The sequence below is a fragment of the Haliotis rubra genome, unplaced genomic scaffold, assembly GCF_003918875.1.
Source record: "Haliotis rubra isolate DU_JTF1 unplaced genomic scaffold, ASM391887v1 Scf859, whole genome shotgun sequence".
Taxonomy (NCBI): domain Eukaryota; kingdom Metazoa; phylum Mollusca; class Gastropoda; order Lepetellida; family Haliotidae; genus Haliotis; species Haliotis rubra.
Genome location: NW_025767589.1, coordinates 211,208 through 235,096, shown reverse-complemented (window position 1 = coordinate 235,096; position 23,889 = coordinate 211,208). Strand labels below are relative to the sequence as shown.

Sequence of the window (23,889 nt, the reverse complement as noted above, 5' to 3'; positions counted from 1 at the left end):
CATGTGGGGATTCGAACCCGGGTCTTCGGCATGACGCGCCAACGCTTTAACCACTAGGCTACCCCACCGCCCCACTCATGGGTGAACTCAAGAAGGTATTAGAAAGTGTTGACGGGTTGCATGACTTGAATATTTAGTGACGTATAAAACAGGACACTTAAAGCATGTAAAGAATGGATGGTTATCGATGCACATTATATATACCAAAATATTCGTATCAGATGAAACGACATGAGAGTAGGGTAATGAAATATTTGTAATAACCCCCACAGTTATAGTGATTACGACAGCGGTTTTACAATCACTACAATATTTTCTGTTGATGTCTTTATAAATCAGAACGACTTAAAAAAGCAGTAAGATATTTAGTAAGCTGTAACTACAAGGAATCATTGTTTACTGATATTGTGTTTGACTGTGTTTGACTGGTATTGTGTTTTACATGTCTGCTCATGTAATGTGGCTTTACATATTTCAGTATTTGTGACCTCACACATGCCTCAACCACGTGTCCCAGGGTGGAAAAAGGAAAAGTGTCACCAAGAAGCGACTATTTAAACGGCTTGTTCCAATACATATTAGGGAGTTTTCAAAACGCTGACCTGAAATCTTTCAGATACATGGTAGATACATTTTCATGTGTAGAGCCTCTGAGACAAGTATATATTTTACATGTCAATCAGAAAGAACTATTGTTTTTGTTACACTGAATAATTTTGTTCGTACAGAAATGGACTGATGTGAACAAAATATTCTCACTGTGACATGATTGTGCAGGAACATCTCTGTGGGTCACTCATCCATGTAAGTAAGCTGTCAATCAACAGAGTGACACTTGGATCATGTGTACTTCCGGTCACATGATAGTGTTGAATTGTTGAGGTGACGTCAGCATCCTGAAAGCCAGTTTTCCTTCTTTACAAACAATACGGACAGTTAAACTGAAATATATATAGTAATACGATGTGTTGGTGATATATATACTTAGTCAAAAAAGAAACTTCAGATTCTTTCTTCAGGGCACTATAAAAGAACAAGAGATGGTAAGAAGGTTAAATTGTTATTATTTCATTGCTGAGATCTGTATGATGTACTCAATACACTGACAGTGCCATAATCAGTTCCATTAGGCTACACCGCCGTTCCAAAACATTGGTATAAAGAATGTCAAGTCACAAGAATAAAAATGCGAAATCTCTCAGTTCAATATCGTGTATGGCCGCCCCGCGCATTCACCACTGCCAAACACAGTCTCCTCATCGACTGCCTGATGCTTGTGAACACGTGGTTGGGGATTCTGCGCCATTGCTCTTGCAAGGCAGCGCCAAGTTCCTGCAAATTCTGAGGTTGGTTCCTAAGACCACGAAGCCTTCTCCCAAGTGCATCCCAAACGTGCTCTATTGGATTAAGGTCAGGGGACCTCGATGGCCAGTCCATGACGTTGATTCCAGCGTTTTGAAGAAAATTTCGTGTCAACATCGCGGTATGCGGCCGAGCATTATCATGCTGGAACTGTAGACCTGGGCAATGAGCCGCCATGAAAGGAACGAGTTCAGGGGTGAGCACCTGGTCGAGGTAAGCAGCAGCTTCGAGGTTTCCACGGATGACCAGAAGTTGGGAACGGTTGTTTCCACAGAAAACACCCCACACTATGCCCCCGAATCTGTCGACTTCCTGTACACAACATTGATACTGAGTCCGCGAATCTGAGGGTAAACCTGGATTCATCGCTAAAGACGACTCGATTCCAGTCTCTCGGGGTCCATCGGAGGTGACGTTGGGCCCACAGCAGACGTTGACGTTGATGAAACGGCGTCAATATTGGCCCACGATGTGGACGTCGAAAATGGAGATTGGCAGCCCGCAACCGATTTCGAATGGTCTGTGAGGACAGTCGACCTCTAAACATCTCAGCCCTGGTTCGTGTAGCCGGCAGAAATCTGTCACGTAGGTGACGTAGGACGATTTAACGGTCTTCTGCTCGTGACGTCACACGTGGAAGACCCGACTTTGGGCGATCAGAAGTGGTGCCAGTTTGTTGTAGACGACCTCGCCAGTCATACACAGTACGACGGCTGCATCCCATTACTCTTGCGACGTCAATAACTGATCTTCCCGCTTGCAACATGCCAACGGCACGTTCACGTTGCACATTTGACAATCTTGGCATTTCAAGTACCGTTGGAACTGTGGTTTAAAAGTGTCTTTTAAATTCTTGAGGCTGCACGTGCAAAACTTGATTTGGCACTAACGTCATTTGCACGATGAATGGATGGGTTTGAGTGGGTTTTGCTAACGTTTTTCTAGAGTCGACAGATAGGGACCCCATTTCGGATACATAGATGTATCATCAGAGAAACATTATTCATTATTTTTCAAATTACATTTTGTGAAGTTTCTTTTTGGACTCAGTATATATGTCATAAGCCTTACATTTACTGTGAGATCAATAATGTTCAGGATAACATCATTTGATATAACTTTAGATGTTTGCAGGCTTGCTGTCAGCTTTGATGTGGAGACAGGACTGTCCATCGACGGGAGGAAGATCTGCAAGCCAAACAGTGCTGACTTAAGTGACTTTTTCCTTTTCAGGATTGTCAATATTTGAGAGTGCATTTTGGATCGTATAATTAATGACCACCGATATTCGACTTTTTAAGAACGAAAAAAGAAGATAGTTTTAAATTGACAAAAACATGTCATCTTTATCAACAAAGCAATGTAGCAAACTATTCCTACCTGGTTTTCTACAGCCAACGTGATCAATGTGCGCGAATCGCTGTTATACATCTGATTCCATAGTTCCTCTTTGTCTGGTTGTGACGTTGTTAAGCCCTTCCTTGATGTGTAGGACTGCAGAGAGATATAACCTATTACATATACATTTATGTTAACTGTGTATATCATCCTGAACTACACACACGATGTGACTATGCATCTTATCAACAAAGTGATATGAGGAGTAGCTACGGTAGACACAATATGTTACATTAATATGAAGGGTAAATAATGGTTAAGATTGAACTCATTTAAGTGAGAACATAATTAATGTTAAGATATTATGTAACAAGCATATCAATAAGTTAACCTTTATTCAGCCATATTGAGAAGTACATTGAAGAAAGTATCAAACTTACTGCCACCGCGGTAATATGATCTCCAGGAAGACCTGTTGAAAATATACATTAACATGAACTGCCTCTTTATTGGATCCTCGTGTTTGTGCAGTTTTAGAATGTGAAAATGAACAAGGCTCCTGCTTAAAATGTGTTCAATTGCATTCCACGAAAAGTCAAGTAGAGTACAGTGTAACTGGAACTGCCTTCAAATTACATCCTCGCTGATGTCCATAAGCCACCACTGCTCAAAGCACAGTATCCCTTGGATATAACGCCCCTGGTTGTAATACCACCCAGGATATGCTACCGTGTTTTTGCGAGAACGGATTTCTTTTCCTTATAATACCCTGGTTACAATGCCATCTGCCAATGATTTGGGGAACAAAAATCATTTTAATGCCAATTACACAGGCTGCATGTAGTATACATACCTTAAGTGGTTAATTGACATAACTCAAATTATTTGACCAAACACATTAGGGCTTTAAGTAGTCGTGTTCCCAGATGGGATAACACATGTGACAATACACTTCCTGCTACATACAACAAGTCACCTGCAGCCCCTAGATGCTGGGATTATCCAGTTATTCGAGGATCATTACAGGAGACATCAACTCAATCACCTTGTTGATTGTATAGGGCCTCAAAGTGTCCTACCTGGTTATAATGCCACCCTGGATATAATGCCATATCTTCTCTTGGAAAACTGTGACATTATAACCAGGGTATACTGTATGCGTGATTCTGACTAGCATGAGTTTGAAGGACTCTATCATCTATCGTATACGTGTTCGCGAACAGGTGAGTATATCCTGCCTTCTGGGAGCACACATCACATGGAAGAGCAGTTTAAATATTCACCTGCACCGTACACAAGTGAAAATTAGAGTTGCACCCGACATAAGTGTTTCACTTATGCGTCTGATTTCCCTATAAATGGTTTAAAGCTTTCCTGAGGCCTTCGTAGTTGTAACCTTAACCGCACAACTTTGAACAACACATGAACGGCGCAGTTAAAATCTTCGGAGATCAGAGGTTGTGAAATGTAGAAAGGCAAGAACTGCTGTAATATTTCTCGACATAAAGTTGACTTTGGTTATCCCTTATGTCATACAATCGTGCAGGGTGCTTATGTGACTCTGGGTCTTTATGCTTATTTCTGAATTGTAAAAAGATGAGTCAGGCGTTGCATCTGTTTTTTTCTACATTAGCAGACGAAACAGCTGACATGTAAACACGGTCCACGTTCTGGCAACTTTCTAGGTTTGGCTGGATCATACCACTCAGTCTGAGTTAAGCCCACCCACAAAGTTGAACAGACTGAAGTTTGTTTGTTTATGTGTTAATACTCTCCAGTCTGACGGCGAAGTGATATAAAACCAGGAAAAGAACATTAAACTTACTTTCGGATGTATTTCCTAAAGCCTGCAAATGAAACAAGTAACACATTGATAGAATACATATACGATTTATTCAATATATGGTATGAAATACAGTGAAACCATGTTACATACTATGCTCAACAAAAATATTTAAGGTTGGTTGTTTCATCATGTTTTCCACTAACATGCTGTTAGTGTTAGAACAAATGAATATTTTCATCGTTCTTGTATTAATAGCCTTGAAGGATAGTTATACTTTTAAGTTTACCTACCTCCAGGTGTTCCTGTACGTTCTTGTTTCCCATGGTAAGTGAAGACACATGATTGAGATCTATCTGTCTGATGGCGTCAGCATCCAGTGAGGTGTCCCCCTCTGACACCGCCATAGCCACGGCCTGGTACAGGAACAGGTACTGCTCCTGGTGTTAGACAATGAGAAAGAAATATCAGGAGACAAGGATAGATAACATGTGAACTACACAGGGTGTTGGTGGTGTACTCACCTTGGTCTGTTTCATGTTCTTCCTTTGGCCTCTCATGTTGGAGACGAAGCTGACGACGTCCACAAACCCTTCTGCCGCTGCCTGACCCACGAGACTCTCTATAGCTATGTACGTCCCTGTCCGGCCTATACCAGCACTAGAGAAGAAGAAGAACCAGTATAAATATGACACTATATTCCTAATTTACACTAATATCTACATCAAAGTCCTTATGTTCCACCTGTGGCTCGTCCACCTCAATTACTTTCATATAATCTACATCCTCCGAAACATACATATATATGTATGTATTTCTCTATATATCAAAAAGCAAACTGCAAGTCATAATATAGAGTTACAAATACATTGATTGAACGCGGAAATACTCTGTATCATCTTATAAACATCAGTTTCGTTTCCGTCCGAGCCAACCTGTGTCCTCGTGACCATCCTAGAAAAACTCTAACCTGCAGTGGACTATGATAGGTTGTGTTTGATGTCTTGTGGTGGCCTTGACCCTCCACATAAACTCCAGCAAGGCGGAAGTGTCTGGTACACCATGGTCAGGCCAACTTGTGAAGTGAAAGTGGTGAACGTGATGTATCTTTCCTTCCTGATATTTAGAATTAATAGCATTTGATTTATGTTGAATAATACTTTTGTCACAAACTATTACATATTTATGTTTATATTTTCGATAAAGATATGGTTTAGAAAAATTGTAATCATTGCAAAAATAATACCGATTTATTGTGAACAGACAGTTTTGTGACTGTGTAGTTTGCAAGTTGAGTTTCTGTCTCCTTGGTAACTGAAATATCGCCGTAAATGGATGTTCCTTTCTCGGGCCAGTACTGAAGACACATCATCTGTAAGTATTAGGAGATTTAAACATGTGAAGTAGGATTAATATCTCGATTCATATCAAACGAGGCTATAAAATCATGAACACGAAACACTACAACGGGTGTTATTTTGTATGTGAGATTTCTGGTTTTTTGTATTATTACGGATGCGTATGGAATTGAGACTCTCGTGTCAACCATCTTTCTTTAAACACCATTATCCAGTTTCTGCTGAACATTCAATATCGTTGAGAGGGAAACGAGGTGAATGTGTGGAAGATGCTATATACATATGTATTACCTTCCCCGCCTCTACAAGTCCCGTCACCATGACAATTGTTGTAGACTGCTCCTGATAGATCATTCTCCAGAAATCCACCACTACTTCCGGTCTGTAGGGACCTTACAAGAACATGAATATGACATGGAACGTCTATAGGTCATCCATAGGTATTCAGAAAAAAAAGTTAACGCTAAAATAGAATCCTACTTTTATGGCAGTGGTCACACAAAAGTGACCACCTTAATCAGATTAATCAGGTTTTCATTCTTCAAAGTTAGATATGCTCAACCACAAAAACAGTTTAACGCAATTACCAGTACATGTATGTTTGTATTTTCAACAGTCCAGTTTGGTCTAACAACTGCTTTTTTAAAGTATAAATTAGTCGCTCAAACAAATTTTCGTAAGTCCGTTCTTTACGTTTGTGGTCCTGTTTCCACTGAGCTGTCATAATAAGATCCTGAGAACCAGAAAGCAAACTGAATGCCCACTTGTTTCAAAAGCATAAAGACAAAAGGAATAAATTCAAATGCACACCGATCAATGTTGTAAAGTTAAAGATGGTCTCAAAACGGACAGATCCCAAAGTGGAAATACACCTGCAACTCAACATTACGTCATTATCAATAAATGAAAGGAGGAATAGATTTTAAATGATATTGTTTTTGTTTGTTTTGATTTTTTTGTTTTTGGGGTGGGGGTGGGGTGAGCATTTATACAATATCTGCTTTCTTTAGATATCAGTTTGAGTAACCGTTTGTGTGTGAGAAACCTTACCTTGTGCTGCTATGTAACGCTTTTCTGCTTTGTATCCCTGAAGAGAATTTAATAAGATATGTATTATTTATATAAATATGAAACGTCACTGACAGCAAAGCCGTGTATAATAAGATTTAAGCAACATAATAAACGCCGAAACTACTACGAGTATAAGTTAACTTCAAAGGACAAGCTACAAGATCAAAACGGCCCATTTTGCAGTTACGCTCAGTGTGTATTCGGTGTCTGACAGACAGTAGTTGCTTAACTCACATCGAGGTAGCTGGCGTTGATGTAGTCTCCATCTTTGTCGTCACTGACGCGGTGCAGCACCACGCGGTTGTAATCATCTGAATACGAATACATCGGCGATTTAGACTTGACACTGGATGACGAAATGCAGCTGACTGAAAACAATTATGTTGTACGATGTCAAAGTTGACCTTAGATTTAAACTTGATCACCTACAAGATGTACTCACATGGGTAATAGCCTCTGAACCTGTTCTTTCCTTTGTTTTCAGGTAGTTGAGATTCATCATAGGAGTGGACATAACCATCAGGAAGTCGCTGAAAAGGAAAACATGTGACATACACAGGCTGATACTAAACAAATCACTTACTCCACATTATTATCACATCCACAGTATGTACTGTTATCCAAACTAAAACCTGTAAGCTGAAGACAATTGGCACTAACTGTAATTGCCTTTGTGTGAGAGTTGGTTGTCTCGAACAGCATTCTCTGGCCACAGTCACAAGTGGAAAGAGGGAATGCATTATGTATGTGCTAGATATAATCAGTCTTTCTTGAAGCCACAATTCCCATTCGAAAAACAAACATGAGATAGTTTGCTTCCATTTATATTAATGGATGTTTCAAGGAGATGTTGTCGGATGGTTTTGTGTGATGCAGCTTTCATGGTGTATACTAAGTGTCATTAAACAACATAATTATGTTACATTTTGTTAATTCTTCCTCGAGCTTGTGCACATCATTCTGTGTTTACCTTGAATTCTTCTTCTGCACTTGCTGGAGTCATTTCTTCCACCCTTTTCTGTAATTCTGACACAGGAATCACGTGATCCCGTCCATTGTCGTCCAGGTTGTAGTAGTTTCTGTCAGGGGCCTCTGGTTTGTCCTCAACCTGTGCAGGCTGCTGAGACAAGTCATAGTCCTCTTCCTCCTCCACGTTCTGAAGGTCAAGGTCACCTGTTCCGCCTTTACCCATATCCTTGCTTCCAGTCGTAGAGACAGCTTCCCCTGCTGAATTGCCTTGGGATTCGGTCTGCCTACGAGCCTTCATTTGTTTAGCTGATGTCTTCTCCGGAGACAACGTTGGTTTCTCGTCGTTATCAAATCCGATATTCATGTACATACCAATGTCTTCCGCTACAGGAAACAAAAAGGACACTTCACAACTAAGATACATGATATGATGTCTTTATCATGTATAGAAGTACGGATGATATGTACAGAAGTTACTGGACCTCTAACAAGCAGATCCATGTCACTGTCAAGGTCCATCATGCAGTATTATTGTTGACTATACAAGATCATTTACGTATGCTACAGCCTCTGTATATTACACCAGTCAAAAATAATCTTGCATAAATTAAGCAAACCAGAGAGACGAATCTACCTTGTGTGGGTTTCACGTTATCAGCAGCCACTGGCTTGTGTGTTGAGCGTCCATGACTTTTCCCCCGTCTTCTTCTAAATGTAAGGACACAAATTGAAATATAGCTTGAATAGAACAAGGGCTCGTGATTTTGCAATAAATATGTACTGATGCATTGTATTTGAAGACATTACAGAGGTTTGTATTGGTTTTAAAAAGCTGATTCGTTCTGGACAAAACAGACCTGATCAGGATGACTGCGAGGACCAGTAGCAGTATCACCACCACGCCGACTACAGCTCCCACTACAGCAGCGATTGGAAAAGAGGCGGCTTCAGGCTGCTGACTTGGGGTATGTGTGGCAACTTTCTCTGGATGTAGAATGGAGAAGATTACGGTCAATGTCAGCAGAGATGTGCAAACGTCTCTCATCACATAAAACGTGCTTACTGAAATAATCTTTGTCATTTTAGAAGCCTCTGTTTCAAAAGCAAATCCATGATGTTATACCAATAATGCATCTGTCATAAATTGAAGGAAAGTTTCTTTCTTCGGCAGATTACTGTTGTTAGAATTGATATATACATGAACAAGTCACTTGGGTATCCTGTGTCACAACCGCTGTAGAAATATGGATGCTTGTCATGCGCGATGTTACCCTCACACGCTCTACCCTGGCTTTGACAATCCAACCTTTACTCAGATACATGACGATACCATAATTGGGCTGAAATGACACGTGTAGATTGTTCAATGATTATTTATTTCCATGATTAGGTATGTGCGTACGACTTTGTATAGGCAGTTGAACGTGTCCTACATTGCCGTGCTCTGACTATTTGTTGAAAGTCTGAAGTCCGACATGAAATGACTGTTTTAACCTGTGTCCCATCCGCTGCTTCCCATCCTTAGGACATTACATGGACTTTAGCATTGACCATCAGTCACATCACAATCATCACTCTGTTACGAACAGTCACAAACTCTCGTGACTAGCTTCTCTCCCGATATTGCAGTAGCTTATGTAGAGTCATAGTATCTCCCCCGTCTCCGATCCATTGTAACCTGCTTGCTGCTTTGCACCCCACGTCGACATCTTGTTATTACCTGTACAGTCATCCCCTGTCCAGCCTGCTTCACATCCACCATCACAGATCCCTGTTGCGTCACAGGAAGAGCTCTTCACACAGTGTCTGGAGCTACAACTCATGTTGCACTTGCTCCCATAATGTTGGGAGTCACATTCTGGAATAAGATGATTAAATAAGTCATATGTCACCTCATCTTTTACGTAACACATACATATGTGTTATTCATTACCTATCAAGCATCACATTCATTAGTACATGTTGTATATCATGATGCGACACATATAAATCTAAGTATATTTAATTTTTCAATCTTGATACCATGATCCATTGCTTTATTTCTTACAAAATACTTTGACACCGTATCCAGTTTCTCTTCGCACAAAGCAAAAGTAAGTTTGTCACTATCACAGATGTTTCTTCATGTTTCGCATGGCCTGTACATATTATGAAAGTTGTGATTGTGGAAGGTGTCTCTGCTCTCTCACAGTGGCTTCAACCAGTCAACCAGTCATATTTATTGCCACCCAAGTTAGTGAACCTCATTGGTGGCATTACCTGTCCTTTCTCTCCCTTCCACGCAACTTTATCGTTAATTATCAATAAACTGTCAAGATTCTATACCTTGTGTGCAGTCAACCTCCATCCACCCAGGATGACATCCTGTGTCACATGATCCAGTGTGACGGTCACATGACGAATTTGTAGCTGAACACTTCCGCCCAGCACATGTTTTGTAGCAGTTGATGTCATAGGTAGTGTTGTTGCAAGCTGTAAAATGTAGAAAAGCATCAAGTTCATAAAGTTGAGAAACATGTGAGCTTCCCGGGTAATCGTGTCAGCAAACTGTATGAAACAAGTCTATATGTGAGGTCGATCACCACTTAACATGTCCCTACAAACCAACCCACAGTAAGACGTCCACAAAGTCCTTTTGCATTTCTTCAAAATTGTCTATGACTTACAAACGAGATTAACTGTTTATATACTGTGTACATACTGTGAATATGTGAAAGCGCCAGGGAACAGTCAAACTGGAATCTCCGCTCTATACAAAATGACTAGATTAGATTAGATCATTAATGATTAACCTACGGACACAGTCAACATGTCCATTACAGTCTCCAGTACCACTGACTGGTGCCATCAATCCTGACAGTAGAAACCTCTTACCTGAATCACATCTCTGCCCCTGCCACCCTGGTCTACAGTCTCCAGGACACAATCCAGTCCACCGATCACACGTTGAACCCAGGCAGTGACAGAACATATTACAGCTCACTCCGTAGACACCTGTACTGCAGACTGGTGCATAATAATATCCAGATGAATACATAAAGACAAATGTATATATATGAGTATTAACTTGTAGCCATTAATAAATGGGAATTTGTGCGAATATCGAATTGATGAACTGCCGACATTATTCTATTTACCTGATTTGATCAGTGATAGCTACAGCTTTTTGCATCTTACGATGGTTGATAGAAATAAACAGTGTGCTGTTACAATTACATCGCATAATTTCATCATTTCCCAACCTTAATACCAACAAATGCAACGTAGTCAAATATAAACTGGTCCCCTCAATACACTGCCATTTGTCAAGTATTTTGTAGGAGGGAATCTCAAAACGATATTCGTTTTATTCGCAATACGATATTTGACGCGCTGATGCTCAAGAAACATCTCCATGTTGCTTAGCCTTAAAGCTATAGTCTAGATCTGTTACCAAAGGAGTCGCACCAAGAGATCAAGAGTATCTGCCTTCAGTGCGTTGTTACCATCGCAGACCAGAACCAGATTGTGAGTTCCATAGCAAATTCCATAGATAATTACATATAACATAACAGGGAGAATGGAGTCATGTCTTTCTTTGTGGTAATGCAAATGTGCATTTAGTCGAAGTAAGAGGACTTCAAGATGAATAAACGTCAGCTCCAGAGAATATTAACCAGTCTTATCTTTTGACAAAACATACTTCATTGAGCGTAAAACGGAAATGGACTCTCACAAGCTCAGAACACTAACTATAGCACTGTGTAGCAGTAATGGTATCATATATTAGCGGAAGGGGTAAGCATTTCCTGCCCTACCGAAGGCACCCATCTATCTATTGTGAATGATGTGGCTGGTGACTAACAAAACAGTGAAGCAGTTGGCTGAATATATCGGACAACTTGCACAGTTGTTCAGTAATAACATCTGCTGTTTATTTCATATGGTATAGCTTCTAAAACACTGACGCAAACATCTGGCACAAGTGCCATACTTTAACATTACCTTACGACTATCTTAGCGCTAAGAGAGCTTCGAAAATCTTGGCCCAAATGATTTGTGGATCGGGACCCTGGCATGGAACTTACATGACCCGTACATTCGCTGTGAATGAACAATGAAACAATACACATACTGAATACAATAAATGACTTACCATAGATCTCAACCTCACAGATGTTCAGTGCACTAGCATAGCCATCACGTCCTCCAGCCCCCGGGTTCCTGATGGTGACGTATCTCCCGGTACCGTTACACGTCACGTCAGTTGGGTTGGGAGTATCTGATGGCCTCGGGAGGGTGGAGCAGATGTTGGAGGTGTCGTTGTTCAGATAGATGCTTGAGTTGGCATTTCTAAAGTAGACTTTGAAACAAACATGTTTTAATACTGTGTCAATATAGTCGTTGTTTGCTCACATTTCAGATCACAAAACTATGTTCATGTTATGGAATAATACCTTAATTGAGAGGAAACACGTCCAATTTAAAGTATATGCTTTACAGCAGATACGGATTAGATTAGAATACTGACACCAAAACTCCCGATCGTTTGGCAAAAATAACAGCACATTGAAGCTCAAGATTCGTCTGACTGCACATGTTTTGCACAAAATCCCTTTTAAATTTGTGATTTCTTCACTGACCGAGTAAAGGTCCTGATCATCAAGGTTATGAATACGTTAATTACTCATACCGTCCGTATATAAACAGTAACTCATATCTGCTTAGTTGTAATAAGTATCAAACACAACCAAGACACAACAACATTATGTGAAGGGAAGCAATTCTACTACTGGAATAAAGTAACTGTGAATCATTTCATGTTATGCCATTTTTAATGCAAAAAAGATAATAACATGATATGTGATGTTTTCCTTAATAACTATTTGACTGTTGACAGGAGAATATCGACATATTTATGATTTGACACTAGGCACCGTGACAAGCCTTCGAAGAGATGTGGTGTCAAATGACAGTTCACAATTTCAGTATCGTGTGTGTCCACCATTGGTGTTGATGCAGGTTTGACAGGATGCAGGATGATGCATAGACGACACTAAGAGATTGAAGAAAGCTTGGATAATGGTGTTCTATGTCTGAACCCGCGTGTTCCAATTCAGCTAACGTCAGTGGCTGATTACGGGCCAGACGTAATCGTCGCTCTATTTCGTTTCAAGCACAACACGAGAGACATATAGACAGGGATCATCTTGCTGAAGGGTGAAGTTACGCCTCTTAACGACTGCACATGAGACCCAATGATCTCATACCTGTATCGCAGACCTGTTATTTTGCCATTGACAAATTGTGGCCGACCATGAGATGCGTTGTCATAACATAACGCCATATCATAACGCTTCCGCACAAAAACTTGACGTTGAACGTCGCACGTGTCAACATACCGTTCATCTCGCCGTCTGTACACTGACATCTGACCTGTCCAGATGAAATATCGACTTGCCAGTGAACAAAACACAATCCCAATCTTGTCCCTTGTACCGTGAGATGCTGCCTGTACCTGGCAAGACATGCCTGTCGGTGACGTTGGAGCAAAATTGGACGTATTGCAGGCCGCCGGAGTAGGATGTTGTGGTCCCTCATCCGGTACTACAGGCCTGGGACTGATTGGGACGTAAACCATGAATGGTCCCAGCAGACAAACTGGCTGTCTGGAAACGATTCAGGTCAGCCGAATATGGTTGTTGTGACGTGATTTCACATGTGGATCTCTCGTGTTCCCATTATGTTGAAAATGTCTCTATAGAGCATGCCAACGGCGCGGAGACGCTGATTTTCTGTAAGCCGTGGCATGACGTACGCGCAGTTTAGGTTGCAATTAACGAGTGTTCCAAAGCATTCAGAGGTTGTAGAATAATCAACCGTCCTTCAATTTTCAATATTAGGTGTGTGAACTTCACGTGTCCAAAAGCATGCAAAAAGTGAGTAAGTCATTGTGCACAATGTGCACGTGCCACGCGCATTACGTAGCATCACATTTCATGCAAAGTGCTTTGCTACATGTTTATTTAGAGTTAGTTTTATAATTTTTCAAATAACTTTACCTTATGCAATTTTATGTTAGGCACAGTAACTTTTTTTCCGTTGGTATATATGTATACTAGGCAGTAAAAGAAACGTCAGTTTGGACTTTTTCTTCGCGGAAACAGATAACTTCATTTAATGTGTTCATTGTATATTTTTGACAACATCTCCAACTTACCTGAGCAAAGTTATTCCTTCCCAAACTCAGAATGGAACCCAGGAACTGGTCTCAAAAACGTAACCTGATCTCGGAGATGGCACGGTGTTCTCCATGTTTTTCATACAACTCATGCTGCACGTGCTGTTCACAAGGACCAGCCCTATAAAATGCACCCCCAAACCTGGTTGAAACATGCACATTACAACGTCAGAAGGATGCCGCGACTCACGACAGCTCAGATGAACCTGGCGCTAAGAAGACTTGAAGCTGGCCACACCGCACAAGCCGTTGCCAATCACTTCCAGGTCCACGTTCGGACCATCTACAGGCTGCAGCAACGTTTCCGGGCCACCAACACCATAAATGATACTGGCAGACCAAGGGTGACCACAAGACGACAAGACCGCCATGTTGTGCGACAGCATGTACAGAATCCCTTTATGCAGCACGCCAGACAGTGGGAACACACAGAAGACCAATCAGTACTGATACAGTACGCCGACGTCTTATAGCGGGAACCTCCATTGCCGTAGACCTCACCATGGACCTATCCTCACCCCTCGTCATCGGCGTGAACGTGTACAGTTTGCCCTATAACACCAAAACTGGCGATACAGGCAAAGGAGAACTGTGTGAAATTTGCTGTTCACAGATGAGAGTCGGTACTGCGTATCAACTGCATATGGCAGAACAAGAATATGGCGACGATGTGGCCAGCGTTACTCAGACCAATGTGTTATGGAAAGAGATTCATTCGGAGGTGCAAGCATCATGGTATTGGGTGGAATATGCCTGCACCAGAGAATGGGTTCTGTGGTGTTCCAGAACCTTGGTCCAGGGAGAGGAGGCGGCATCACAGCGGTGCGCTACATCGACCAAGCTCTCAGACCCCACGCCATACCACATTTCGCACGTCACCGGAACAACATTTTCCAGCATGATAACGCCCGTGCCCATACTGCCAGAGCTATACGGGACTCCCCTACAGCAGTGGCCAGCCCTTAGCCCTGATTTAAACCCAATTGAACATCTTTGGGATGAAATTCAGAGGAGACTGAATAATGTCATACCAAGGCCGAACACAGCCGATTTATTGTACCAGGCCTTTCTCAGAGTGTGGTTCCAGGTGCCAATGGCCTTCATCAATCGATTGGTGCACTTCATGCATAGACGCTGTGCTGCAGTTATTGCCGCTCGTGGTGGTCACGCTATATACTAAAGTCAAGGGTCTAAATGGACTGCAAACGTTCACGCAATGTCTTGAAATTCTGCTGAGTTATTAATTGATGTGTCAAGATATTGCACACACAAAATGTTTTTGATCCGCTTATTATGTCAATTTCTGTAATGATTTGAGTACAGTGCCTATCTAATTTTGAATTTGTGCTGACCTTTTTCGTTTGCTGCTGAGTATATATATACATATCACACCACAGTATAGTATCTACAAAGCTGAGCGAAACACATACTGTCTGGTCCTGATACAGCACAGTTATCACCCCAAAGTGATAACCTATATTTATTCCATTCATGTCTTGTTGGGTACACTTGTTAATATTATCGACTGTAAGTAGGCTAAATGTGAGAACTATTATTGCTGGTATTGAAATTGGCTTAAATCAGCGGAATGACCCTGAATTTTGTAGGATATGTAGATGAATCCTGAAACAGTATAGCGATAATAGGATGGATTTAAATGCTTTTAAATAACACTCGTTCATGTATAGTATGGCCAGAAATTATTGAGAATTTTAGGAATATGTTTAAGTGGATTTCTAGTATAAACAACCTTAACCAGCTATCAAGTGTTTGGTTTCATTCAAGAGAGACAACTCCGTTAATCCTTTTTCATTAGTTTGCGAAGAGTTACCCCCCCTTTGTTTACTTGCTAGACGACATTTTCACTGATCCTCAGTATGGATGATGTAGAGAAGAGGAAGTTGATTTTAGAGTATTATAGCAAGGACATCAGATCAGCTAAGGTGATTTCAAGTAGAACAGGCATCCCTTTGTCCACTGTTTATCGTATTTTGAAAAAAAATTCCAAATGTATATGGCATTGAGCACCAGGGAGGCACAGGTAGGACCAGAAAACTGACTGTCGGTGACAGGAGGCGTCTTGGTATTCTTGTTTCTAAAATCAAACGAAGGAGTTTGGAAAACTTGAGGCTGGATATGATTGATACAGGAACTGTGGCTGTCTGTAAGGAGACAATTAGAACTGAGCTGCATGCAATGGGTTGGCAGAAAAGTCGAGGAATTCCATCACCGATCATAAAACCTGAACAAAAGGAGCGAAGGTTAAACTGGTGCTTACAGCATAGACATTTTAACTGGGACAATGTGATTTTCTCAGATAAAAGTTCTGTGTGGCTGTTTTCTAATACACTGAAATTCTGGACCAAACAAACTGAAAAACCTTTGCATCAGCGCCCAAAGTACAGTCCGAAATGCAAATCTGTGTTAGGGGCAACGCCCCTCTGTGTATTTGAAGGGAATATGAACAGTGAGCGGTACACAGATATTCTCGAGGGACATTTACTTCCATCTGCTCACGTGTTCCATGGACATTTTTGGATTTTCCAGCAGGACAACGACCCAAAACATCGTTCAAAGCATTCACAGGCCTGGTTTCGGACCCAAACTATGACATTATTAGATTGGCAAAGCTATAGCGCTGACTTAAATCCATTAGAAAATGTTTGGGGACTTATGAAGGAAAGTGTCAATAAGAAAAATCTGACAAATATTGCTGAAATGAAAGAAGAGGTGGTCCGATATTGGGACAGCATGGACCACGCCTTTCTAACTTCTTTGATCAGTAGTATGCCCCGCCGCATTGAAGCCTGCATTGCTACCCATGGTGACTTACTGTTCACCTGTCTTTGAATCTGGAGTTATGTTCTGCTTATATTCACATTTAATACGTGAGTAAGGAGTGAAAAAAATATAAAATTTACGATCTTTAAATTCTCAATAATTTCTGGTTGTACTGTATATTAGATGATGGTGCCCCACCGTTATAACAAAAAATGCCGTATTTTGCAGTATTTGACAAAGCAATACAAACCTAATGCACATTTACTTTCTTCTGTTACCCAGTATTCAATTGTTATATACACCTCGAGACGGAATTGTTTCTGAGCCAATTCACTGATATGGAATGTTTAATATATTGATATAAATGGTATAATAATATTCAAAACATCTTATATATTATTAGGTAATATAAATGGGGTATTGGTGTGTGTGTGTGTGTGTGTGTGTGTATGTGAATTGTTATTGTTTTATGTTATTGAATGTATGGTATGAAATACTAGAAGTGAGCAGATACAGAAAAGTGAAGATATCACTCGCTGAGGTATATTAGGGGATTGTTTTGCTTTGGTTTCATCACAAGAGCATAATGCAAATATGCCTCGTCGGAGGGAGCAATATCAGCCTACTGTACATATCTGTGTTAGATCCTGTTTCCTGGATACCTACATCCACCTCTACTGTAGATCCTGATGTCATACAGGTGGAAGTCCCGGCCAAGATCCACTGTCCAGTTTGACGGAGATCCGCCAGCGTGGAAACAGGTTCTACCCTCACCATCAATGGCATTGGCTCCATCCACAGCATTTGATGCGGGCCACCCTACGTACGCTTCAGGTGTTGTTGATGTTGTCTTGCTCAGTGCAATGTTTCCTATGTGGTACAAGAATCATGTCATACACATGCTTCCATAAAAATCCCAATATGTTCAAATACTGAAAAGGTTCACAGGGTTTACATGTATGGTGACAGTCGGATTCAAGTTGATGGTGTAATGACAACCACAACTCTACAACCTATCTGTAAATGTTGTATACAGTGTGAGTTAAGGGATAATCATGCATTTTATAATGCAAACAGGCAGTTTTAACACCGAACAAAGGAGAATAATTAACACATCCATATGATAGCGTTAAATGCATGTGTCACTCACTTGTCTGGCAAAGACCTCCTTCCTTTGTCCACCCCCTATCACAAGAACCAGAACAGACACCTGTAGTCTCGTCACATGATGTCCCGCAGTGACAGGAGTAGCTACAGGTGTCTCCAAACTTTCCTGCATGACAGGAACCTGTAGGGAGATACAGAAAGGTAGGATTCAACACTGAAAGGAGTATTGACAGTCTCTAAACTGTCAAAGTGGGCTATATTGCTGGAGATGTGAGATCTTCCTGTTATGAGTGAGTGAGTTAAGATTTTAAGTCACATCGGCAATATTTCATCCATGTCGTGACTAAAAACAGGTTTACTTTTATAATACATATAGGTAAATTCAAAAAAGCCTGTCAGCGAAGGACAGAAAAACAACTAGAATCTCACAGTTATGAATTTAAAACAAGTATCTAAATCTAAAATATTTAGTTACAGAAGACAGTACAATATAAAAAAACAGGCTATAGATTACCAACATCTGAAGGTAGATCACTATACAAGGATCTGCTGGTTATGATATCTGCATAATGGATTATTCCAAATAAGGGATGGATTAAGACTTTTCAGAGTAACGAATTATTACAGGGGAGTAATGCCTTCTGATGCTCATTTTAACTGGTATCAGTGACACAAACGTTCATGGTGATGAATATTTTGATTGCATTAGTATACCCTCTCACTAAGACAACCAGTTTGTCATCCACATTACCCATTATTTCCCAGCAGATTTTTACATATACATAGGTATGCGTAGATACATAACATTGTTCATATTGTATATGAACTACGACTAGTGAAGGTTTGAAGCGACTGGTAACATGCAAGGCATAAGACGTTTTTACATTACTCATTATTTCCCAACAGATGTTACATGTACATAGGTATGCATAGATACACAGTATTGTTCATGCCGTGTATAATAAACAACGGCTAGTGCAGGTTAACTGTATCTAATAACCTGCAAAGCATAAGTCATTTTACATTACATTTGAATATTGAGCCTCAAAGTCTAAAAATAGTGTGTGGAAAGAGGACCAAAATGCAAAGAATTTTGACTGATTATTGTTTGTAAAAGCAATAAATTTGCATGACTGATAGTAACTTAATATTTCTTTTTGGGCGCATTAAAATTGGGTTTTTCTCCTTTCTGCTCATAGTGTAGATATTTGGTTTCACCACTTGAACAGATGGCATTAAGTGGGTTATTATTTCTCCCGTTGAAACCAAAAATAATATTTTCCGGTGTTAAATCAATGTATCCTTCAGCTAATTGTTTGAGCCACTTAGTCAACTCTTTCGCTTGAATGAATACAATCACACAATAAATGTATAACACTCTCAGGCACCTGGTTACAAAACGAACACACGGATGAATCAATGTATCCAATCTCATGCAAGTGAATATTAGTTGTCAAAGAATTCTGAGTTATCTTGTACTGAAACCATTCTAATTTAACGCTTTGAGTACATCGATAAGCCACCAAATTAGTATTTTCCCATTCGTTCTGTTAGAAATGTCTGTTCAATATTTCTTCCCATTTTAATTGTTCATTTGTTTTATTAAAACAAAATTGGCATTGTGTTTATAAAAAAGTTATGTTTACTATTAGCTATTTTGAAAATGCTAAAAGGAAAAAAAGTAGGGTAGGCAAGTATGTTTTCCACATGTTTAAAAGTGACATTTCTCTTTTTCATATATTCAAAGATTGCTCTTTTAAGACCTTGGTATGTAAGAAAATCAACAGCTATATCATATTTCATCCAAAGTCAGTACATTACCGTCATCATTTACTTGATTTCTCAAGTATGTTATTCCCTTTTCTTCCATATTGCTGTGATAGACTGTTCTGCCACCAATCAAAATATTGTGCCAGAGTGATGGATTTACTTTGAGCCGCATTCTTATAACAAATTGTTAGATAGTCAGACCATGCCTCCACAACATCCCTTCAGAATCTATTTGGAATAGCCTACATTTGCTAATATAAACACCATTGAAACCTCGAGCTCCATATTCAGCAGCGGTAGTAGCAACCTTTCTTTTGATTTTGTCGTTCTTACCCTTCCAATTAAAATCAAAGCATTTCTTCTGAAAAGATTGAATCATATCATCTGGTGGACTTGGTATAGATGAGAAGAGATGGTTTAATTTTGACAGTAATAAGGATTTCAAGACAACATTTCTTCCCATAGGTGTTAAAAATCTTGATTCTCAAATTTTCATATGTCTCTCAATTTTCCTAAGCTAGTCAGAATAATTAATGATTACCATAGATTCTAGATCAACATCAACATCAACTTTGATACCTAACAGATGAAATTATGAGTGTAACCAATCTAGATTGATAGCTCGCATCCTGACCTTTCTTTGGATCCTATCCATATTAGTCTTGTCTTTTCAGTATTAACTTGAAGTTCAGAAACCTTGCAAAAACAGTTAAGACATTAGGAACTGCATAGCGACCTTTCTCAGTATCATCTAATGTTAATGAAGTATCATCTGCAACCTGAGCTAAAAGGCTTTCAACATTTCCCATCTTATTACCCTTTGTCCTCTTATCTTTTCTTATCATAATTGCTCAGATTTCTACACATAGGATGAATATATATGGCAAGACCGGATCCTCTTGTCTGCATCCTCTAGTAATTTTGAACAAAGGGCTTCCGAAATGATTCTATATCATGTAGGAGAATTGAAATCCATGTTTGTACTTTTGGGGTTGAGTCCAATCCGGGATTCGAACCCACACCCTCGGAGTCAGGCACCTAAACGCCAGCACACAAAGTCAGCCACCTAACCTGCTCAGCCACCGAGACTTCCACCGCGTGGAACTCAAGCCAAAAAGTACTAGAATTTGTACTTTACTAAGAAAGTGTAATCCCAAATATAACATATGTTACTTTTGACCACTTTCTAAATGGCATTGTGTTATCATGAATTAAATTGATCTCGTCACAATATGGCTACAATATTGCCGATGTGACGCTATATATTAACTCACTCACTCATTGTTAGCGATAACTGCAGATGCAACCTTATATGAGGTATTCAATAGACTAATGGTACGACAAGATTTGAGAAACTGTTCAGGGTGCCGTTCCACTAACCGATCTTAACTAAGATCAATCTTAGCAAGTTACGCCAATTTTACAATCTTCTTAGCTAAAAGTTACACCCGTTCCACTAACCGATCTTAGGCCGATCGTAGCCGGTCCCGATCTTACGATCCGATCCAAGCTTAGATGGAGACTCTTTCGTTAGAGAGAGATAGAGGAATGCGATGCACGAGTTATTTCCCTTTGCATAGTCTAGCAAATGATGGAAGTAGTTTACGAACCAACTGAGTGAGTGAGTGAGTTTAGATTTACGCCGCACTCAGCAATAGTCAAGCTATATCGCGGCGGTCTGTAAATAATCTAGCTAATTAAGATGCATAGCGTTCACTAACATGAGCGTTCATGTTAGTGAACGCTATGTATCTTAGCTATAAATAATCGAGTCTGGACCAGACAATCCAGTGATCAACAGCATGAGGATCGATCTGCGCAGTTGGGAACCGATGACATGTGTCAACCAAGTCAGCGAGCCTGACCACCCAATCCCGTTAGTGGCCTCTTACGACAAGCATGGGTTATTGAAGTTCAATATTCTAATTTGGGCCTTCATGGGTATTTTTCCAACCAAGTGTAAACGTGGAGAAAAAAACTAGAGCAAAATATTAGGGTAGTGAGCACCTTGGTTTCAGGTGCAAGTGTGTGTGAACGCTGGGTATCAGGCATAATATAATAATAATATATGTATATTTAAAGTGCGCCTATTCCACATCCCGGGGCATGCTCAAGCGCTATGTACAGATAATTTACACGAGAGTATTTACAGCCGAAATTATAAGTAATATACTGAGAACAGGTTTTAAGTCTGGACTTAAAAAATGTCAATTATGTCAGAGCTTTTATTATGTGCCTGAACCTTGTCAATCAGAATAAACAAGGCGTGACGAGGCATCCTCTATAACGTATGTAGAATCTGTCAGTGGTCTTGAATAACACGCGGCCTGCCTTCAGAATCCCCCACCAAATAAGCGCACGTGAAATCAAACATATTTGTATCTTTTTGTTTCAGAACATTGTTCACTTCACGGCTGTCCATATTCTTAACTATGACGTTGCAATATTGTTGTACAAATGTGTTACACCGACTCGCTCGGTTGTGTTCCCATGACGACAGTGGTCAGACTGGCCTGACATCAGTGCAGTGTTTGTTTACATCACAGAAATATACAAATTCATTTCATGGGGGATTTTAGGGGACGCTCACGGTGAAATGCTCGCTCTTATTTTTCACATAAAATAGGAAAGCCACCATTTTGGTTTCTCTACGATTGATTTTAGCTATCCTAAGTTGGTCATGAGCAACTTAGACTTTGAATCTTAACTTTACGATTGACTTGGGTTAGATTGGTTAATGGAACGGTATGCCGATCGTAACGTCACGCTAAGATTGGGATTTTAGGGGTTTACGATTGGCATAGGGCTAAGATCGGTTAGTGGAACGGCACCCAGGCTTATTGGCTTCAGGCAAACATGTGATTAATCCTTGTTTCTGGGTTACAGATAAGGACCCATGCTCATGTGCATAGTTCAGGGAGTAATCAAATATATATATTTAGATCATTCCAAAAGAATTTTTAAAATTCAGCAGTGAATCATCAGGTCCTGGGGATTTTTTCATTTTTCAATGCCGTAAGACATTCTTCATACGTTATTGTACCTTCTAGATTGGATTCCTTAGGAGATAATCTTGGAACGTCTGTATCGGAAAACAGATTCTCTTGATCAATTCTGTGCAATCTTCACTAGAAAAACATTTTTTTATAAAACCCATTTGTTTCTTCTAGAATGTCACTTTGCGTATTTATTACAGTGCCATCATTTCTTACAAGATTGAAATAGACATATTTAATCAATTCATTGACACAAGATTTGCTTGGTTTTTCTCCATGTTCTAGACCCAACAAAAGTACTAGAATCTGTACTTTACTAAGAAAGTGTAATCCGAAATATATAACATATGTTACATTAGACCACTTTCTAAATGGCATTGTGTATATCATAGCTTTCGGCCGTGGGAGCCGTACGCGTGCCAATTAACACTTATCAGAGGGGTGCACAAGTCCGCAGTCTAGACTACCATTTGTCCGACTTCCATTTTCGTGGAAGCCGCGGTGGCTGAGCGGTCTAGGTGTCTGACTTTGTGTGCTGGCGGTGGGACTCAACAAAAGTACTAGAATCTGTACTTTACTAAGAAAGTGTAATCCCAAATACAACATATGTTACTCCTTAATGTGTTCAACTTTGGACCATACACCGGGGGCATTCAGAGGGAGGTGGATGAGGAAGGACAGCTACACTCTCAGTATCCCTTGAACTTTAACAGAGACTGAAACGATGAAAACTGTTTCTTCACGTGACATGGTTTCACAACTGTTGCTTCAACAACATGGTATTAGAGTATATGTTTACCTCACAAACATTCATACCAAACACCACATCATGCTTATTTACAGGTAATAGTAATGGTATATTGCATTATGTCTTATGGAACGGACATACTGCACTGAACGGTCAATGTTATCATATATCCTGCATACATAGCACTTCCTGAAGCGGGACAGTTTGCTAATGGACATCCATGGGAAGTGTGGGCAGTGCTAAACAGTGACTTAACTTCGGATGCAGATGAATGGGCCCTGGGCCTTTGATGACGGGACACTAAACATGAATTATACATGTTCAGATGTATCGGTGACTGGCATCTGGGTTTTAGATGATGAAATGTGTGATATGAATGGGATGAT

General features: G+C 40.2%; 3 protein-coding genes across 7 annotated transcripts in view; all 3 read right to left on the bottom strand.

The window, feature by feature from the left end:
- LOC124262846 (receptor-type tyrosine-protein phosphatase T-like) overlaps positions 1–9,809 on the bottom strand; it is a 129,019-nt gene extending 119,210 nt beyond the window's left edge. For 4 of the 5 annotated variants that reach the window (XM_046697416.1, XM_046697417.1, XM_046697413.1 and 1 more), the window contains exons 1-4: positions 9,602–9,809; positions 8,739–8,865; positions 8,516–8,589; positions 7,883–8,265 (exon numbers count right to left, since the gene is read on the bottom strand). In XM_046697416.1, coding sequence (XP_046553372.1) covers positions 7,883–8,265; positions 8,516–8,589; positions 8,739–8,865; positions 9,602–9,794 — 777 coding nt within the window. In that variant the 5' untranslated portion in view covers positions 9,795–9,809. Of the gene's footprint in view, positions 1–4,525; positions 4,548–4,776; positions 4,924–5,007; positions 5,144–5,453; positions 5,600–5,729; positions 5,856–6,132; positions 6,234–6,891; positions 6,929–7,146; positions 7,224–7,354; positions 7,443–7,882; positions 8,266–8,515; positions 8,590–8,738; positions 8,866–9,601 lie in introns of all 5 variants that reach the window. The other variant, XM_046697414.1, reaches the window with a different exon arrangement.
- LOC124262844 (multiple epidermal growth factor-like domains protein 10) overlaps positions 1–23,889 on the bottom strand; it is a 229,905-nt gene that overhangs the window by 113,454 nt on the left and 92,562 nt on the right. Inside the window, exon 5 of the mRNA XM_046697411.1 lies at positions 18,033–18,112. Within this exon, the coding sequence (XP_046553367.1) occupies positions 18,033–18,112 (80 nt within the window). The remainder of the gene's footprint in view (positions 1–18,032; positions 18,113–23,889) is intronic.
- LOC124262851 (multiple epidermal growth factor-like domains protein 10) overlaps positions 1–23,889 on the bottom strand; it is a 138,939-nt gene that overhangs the window by 66,094 nt on the left and 48,956 nt on the right. The gene's annotated exons all lie outside the window — the stretch shown is intronic.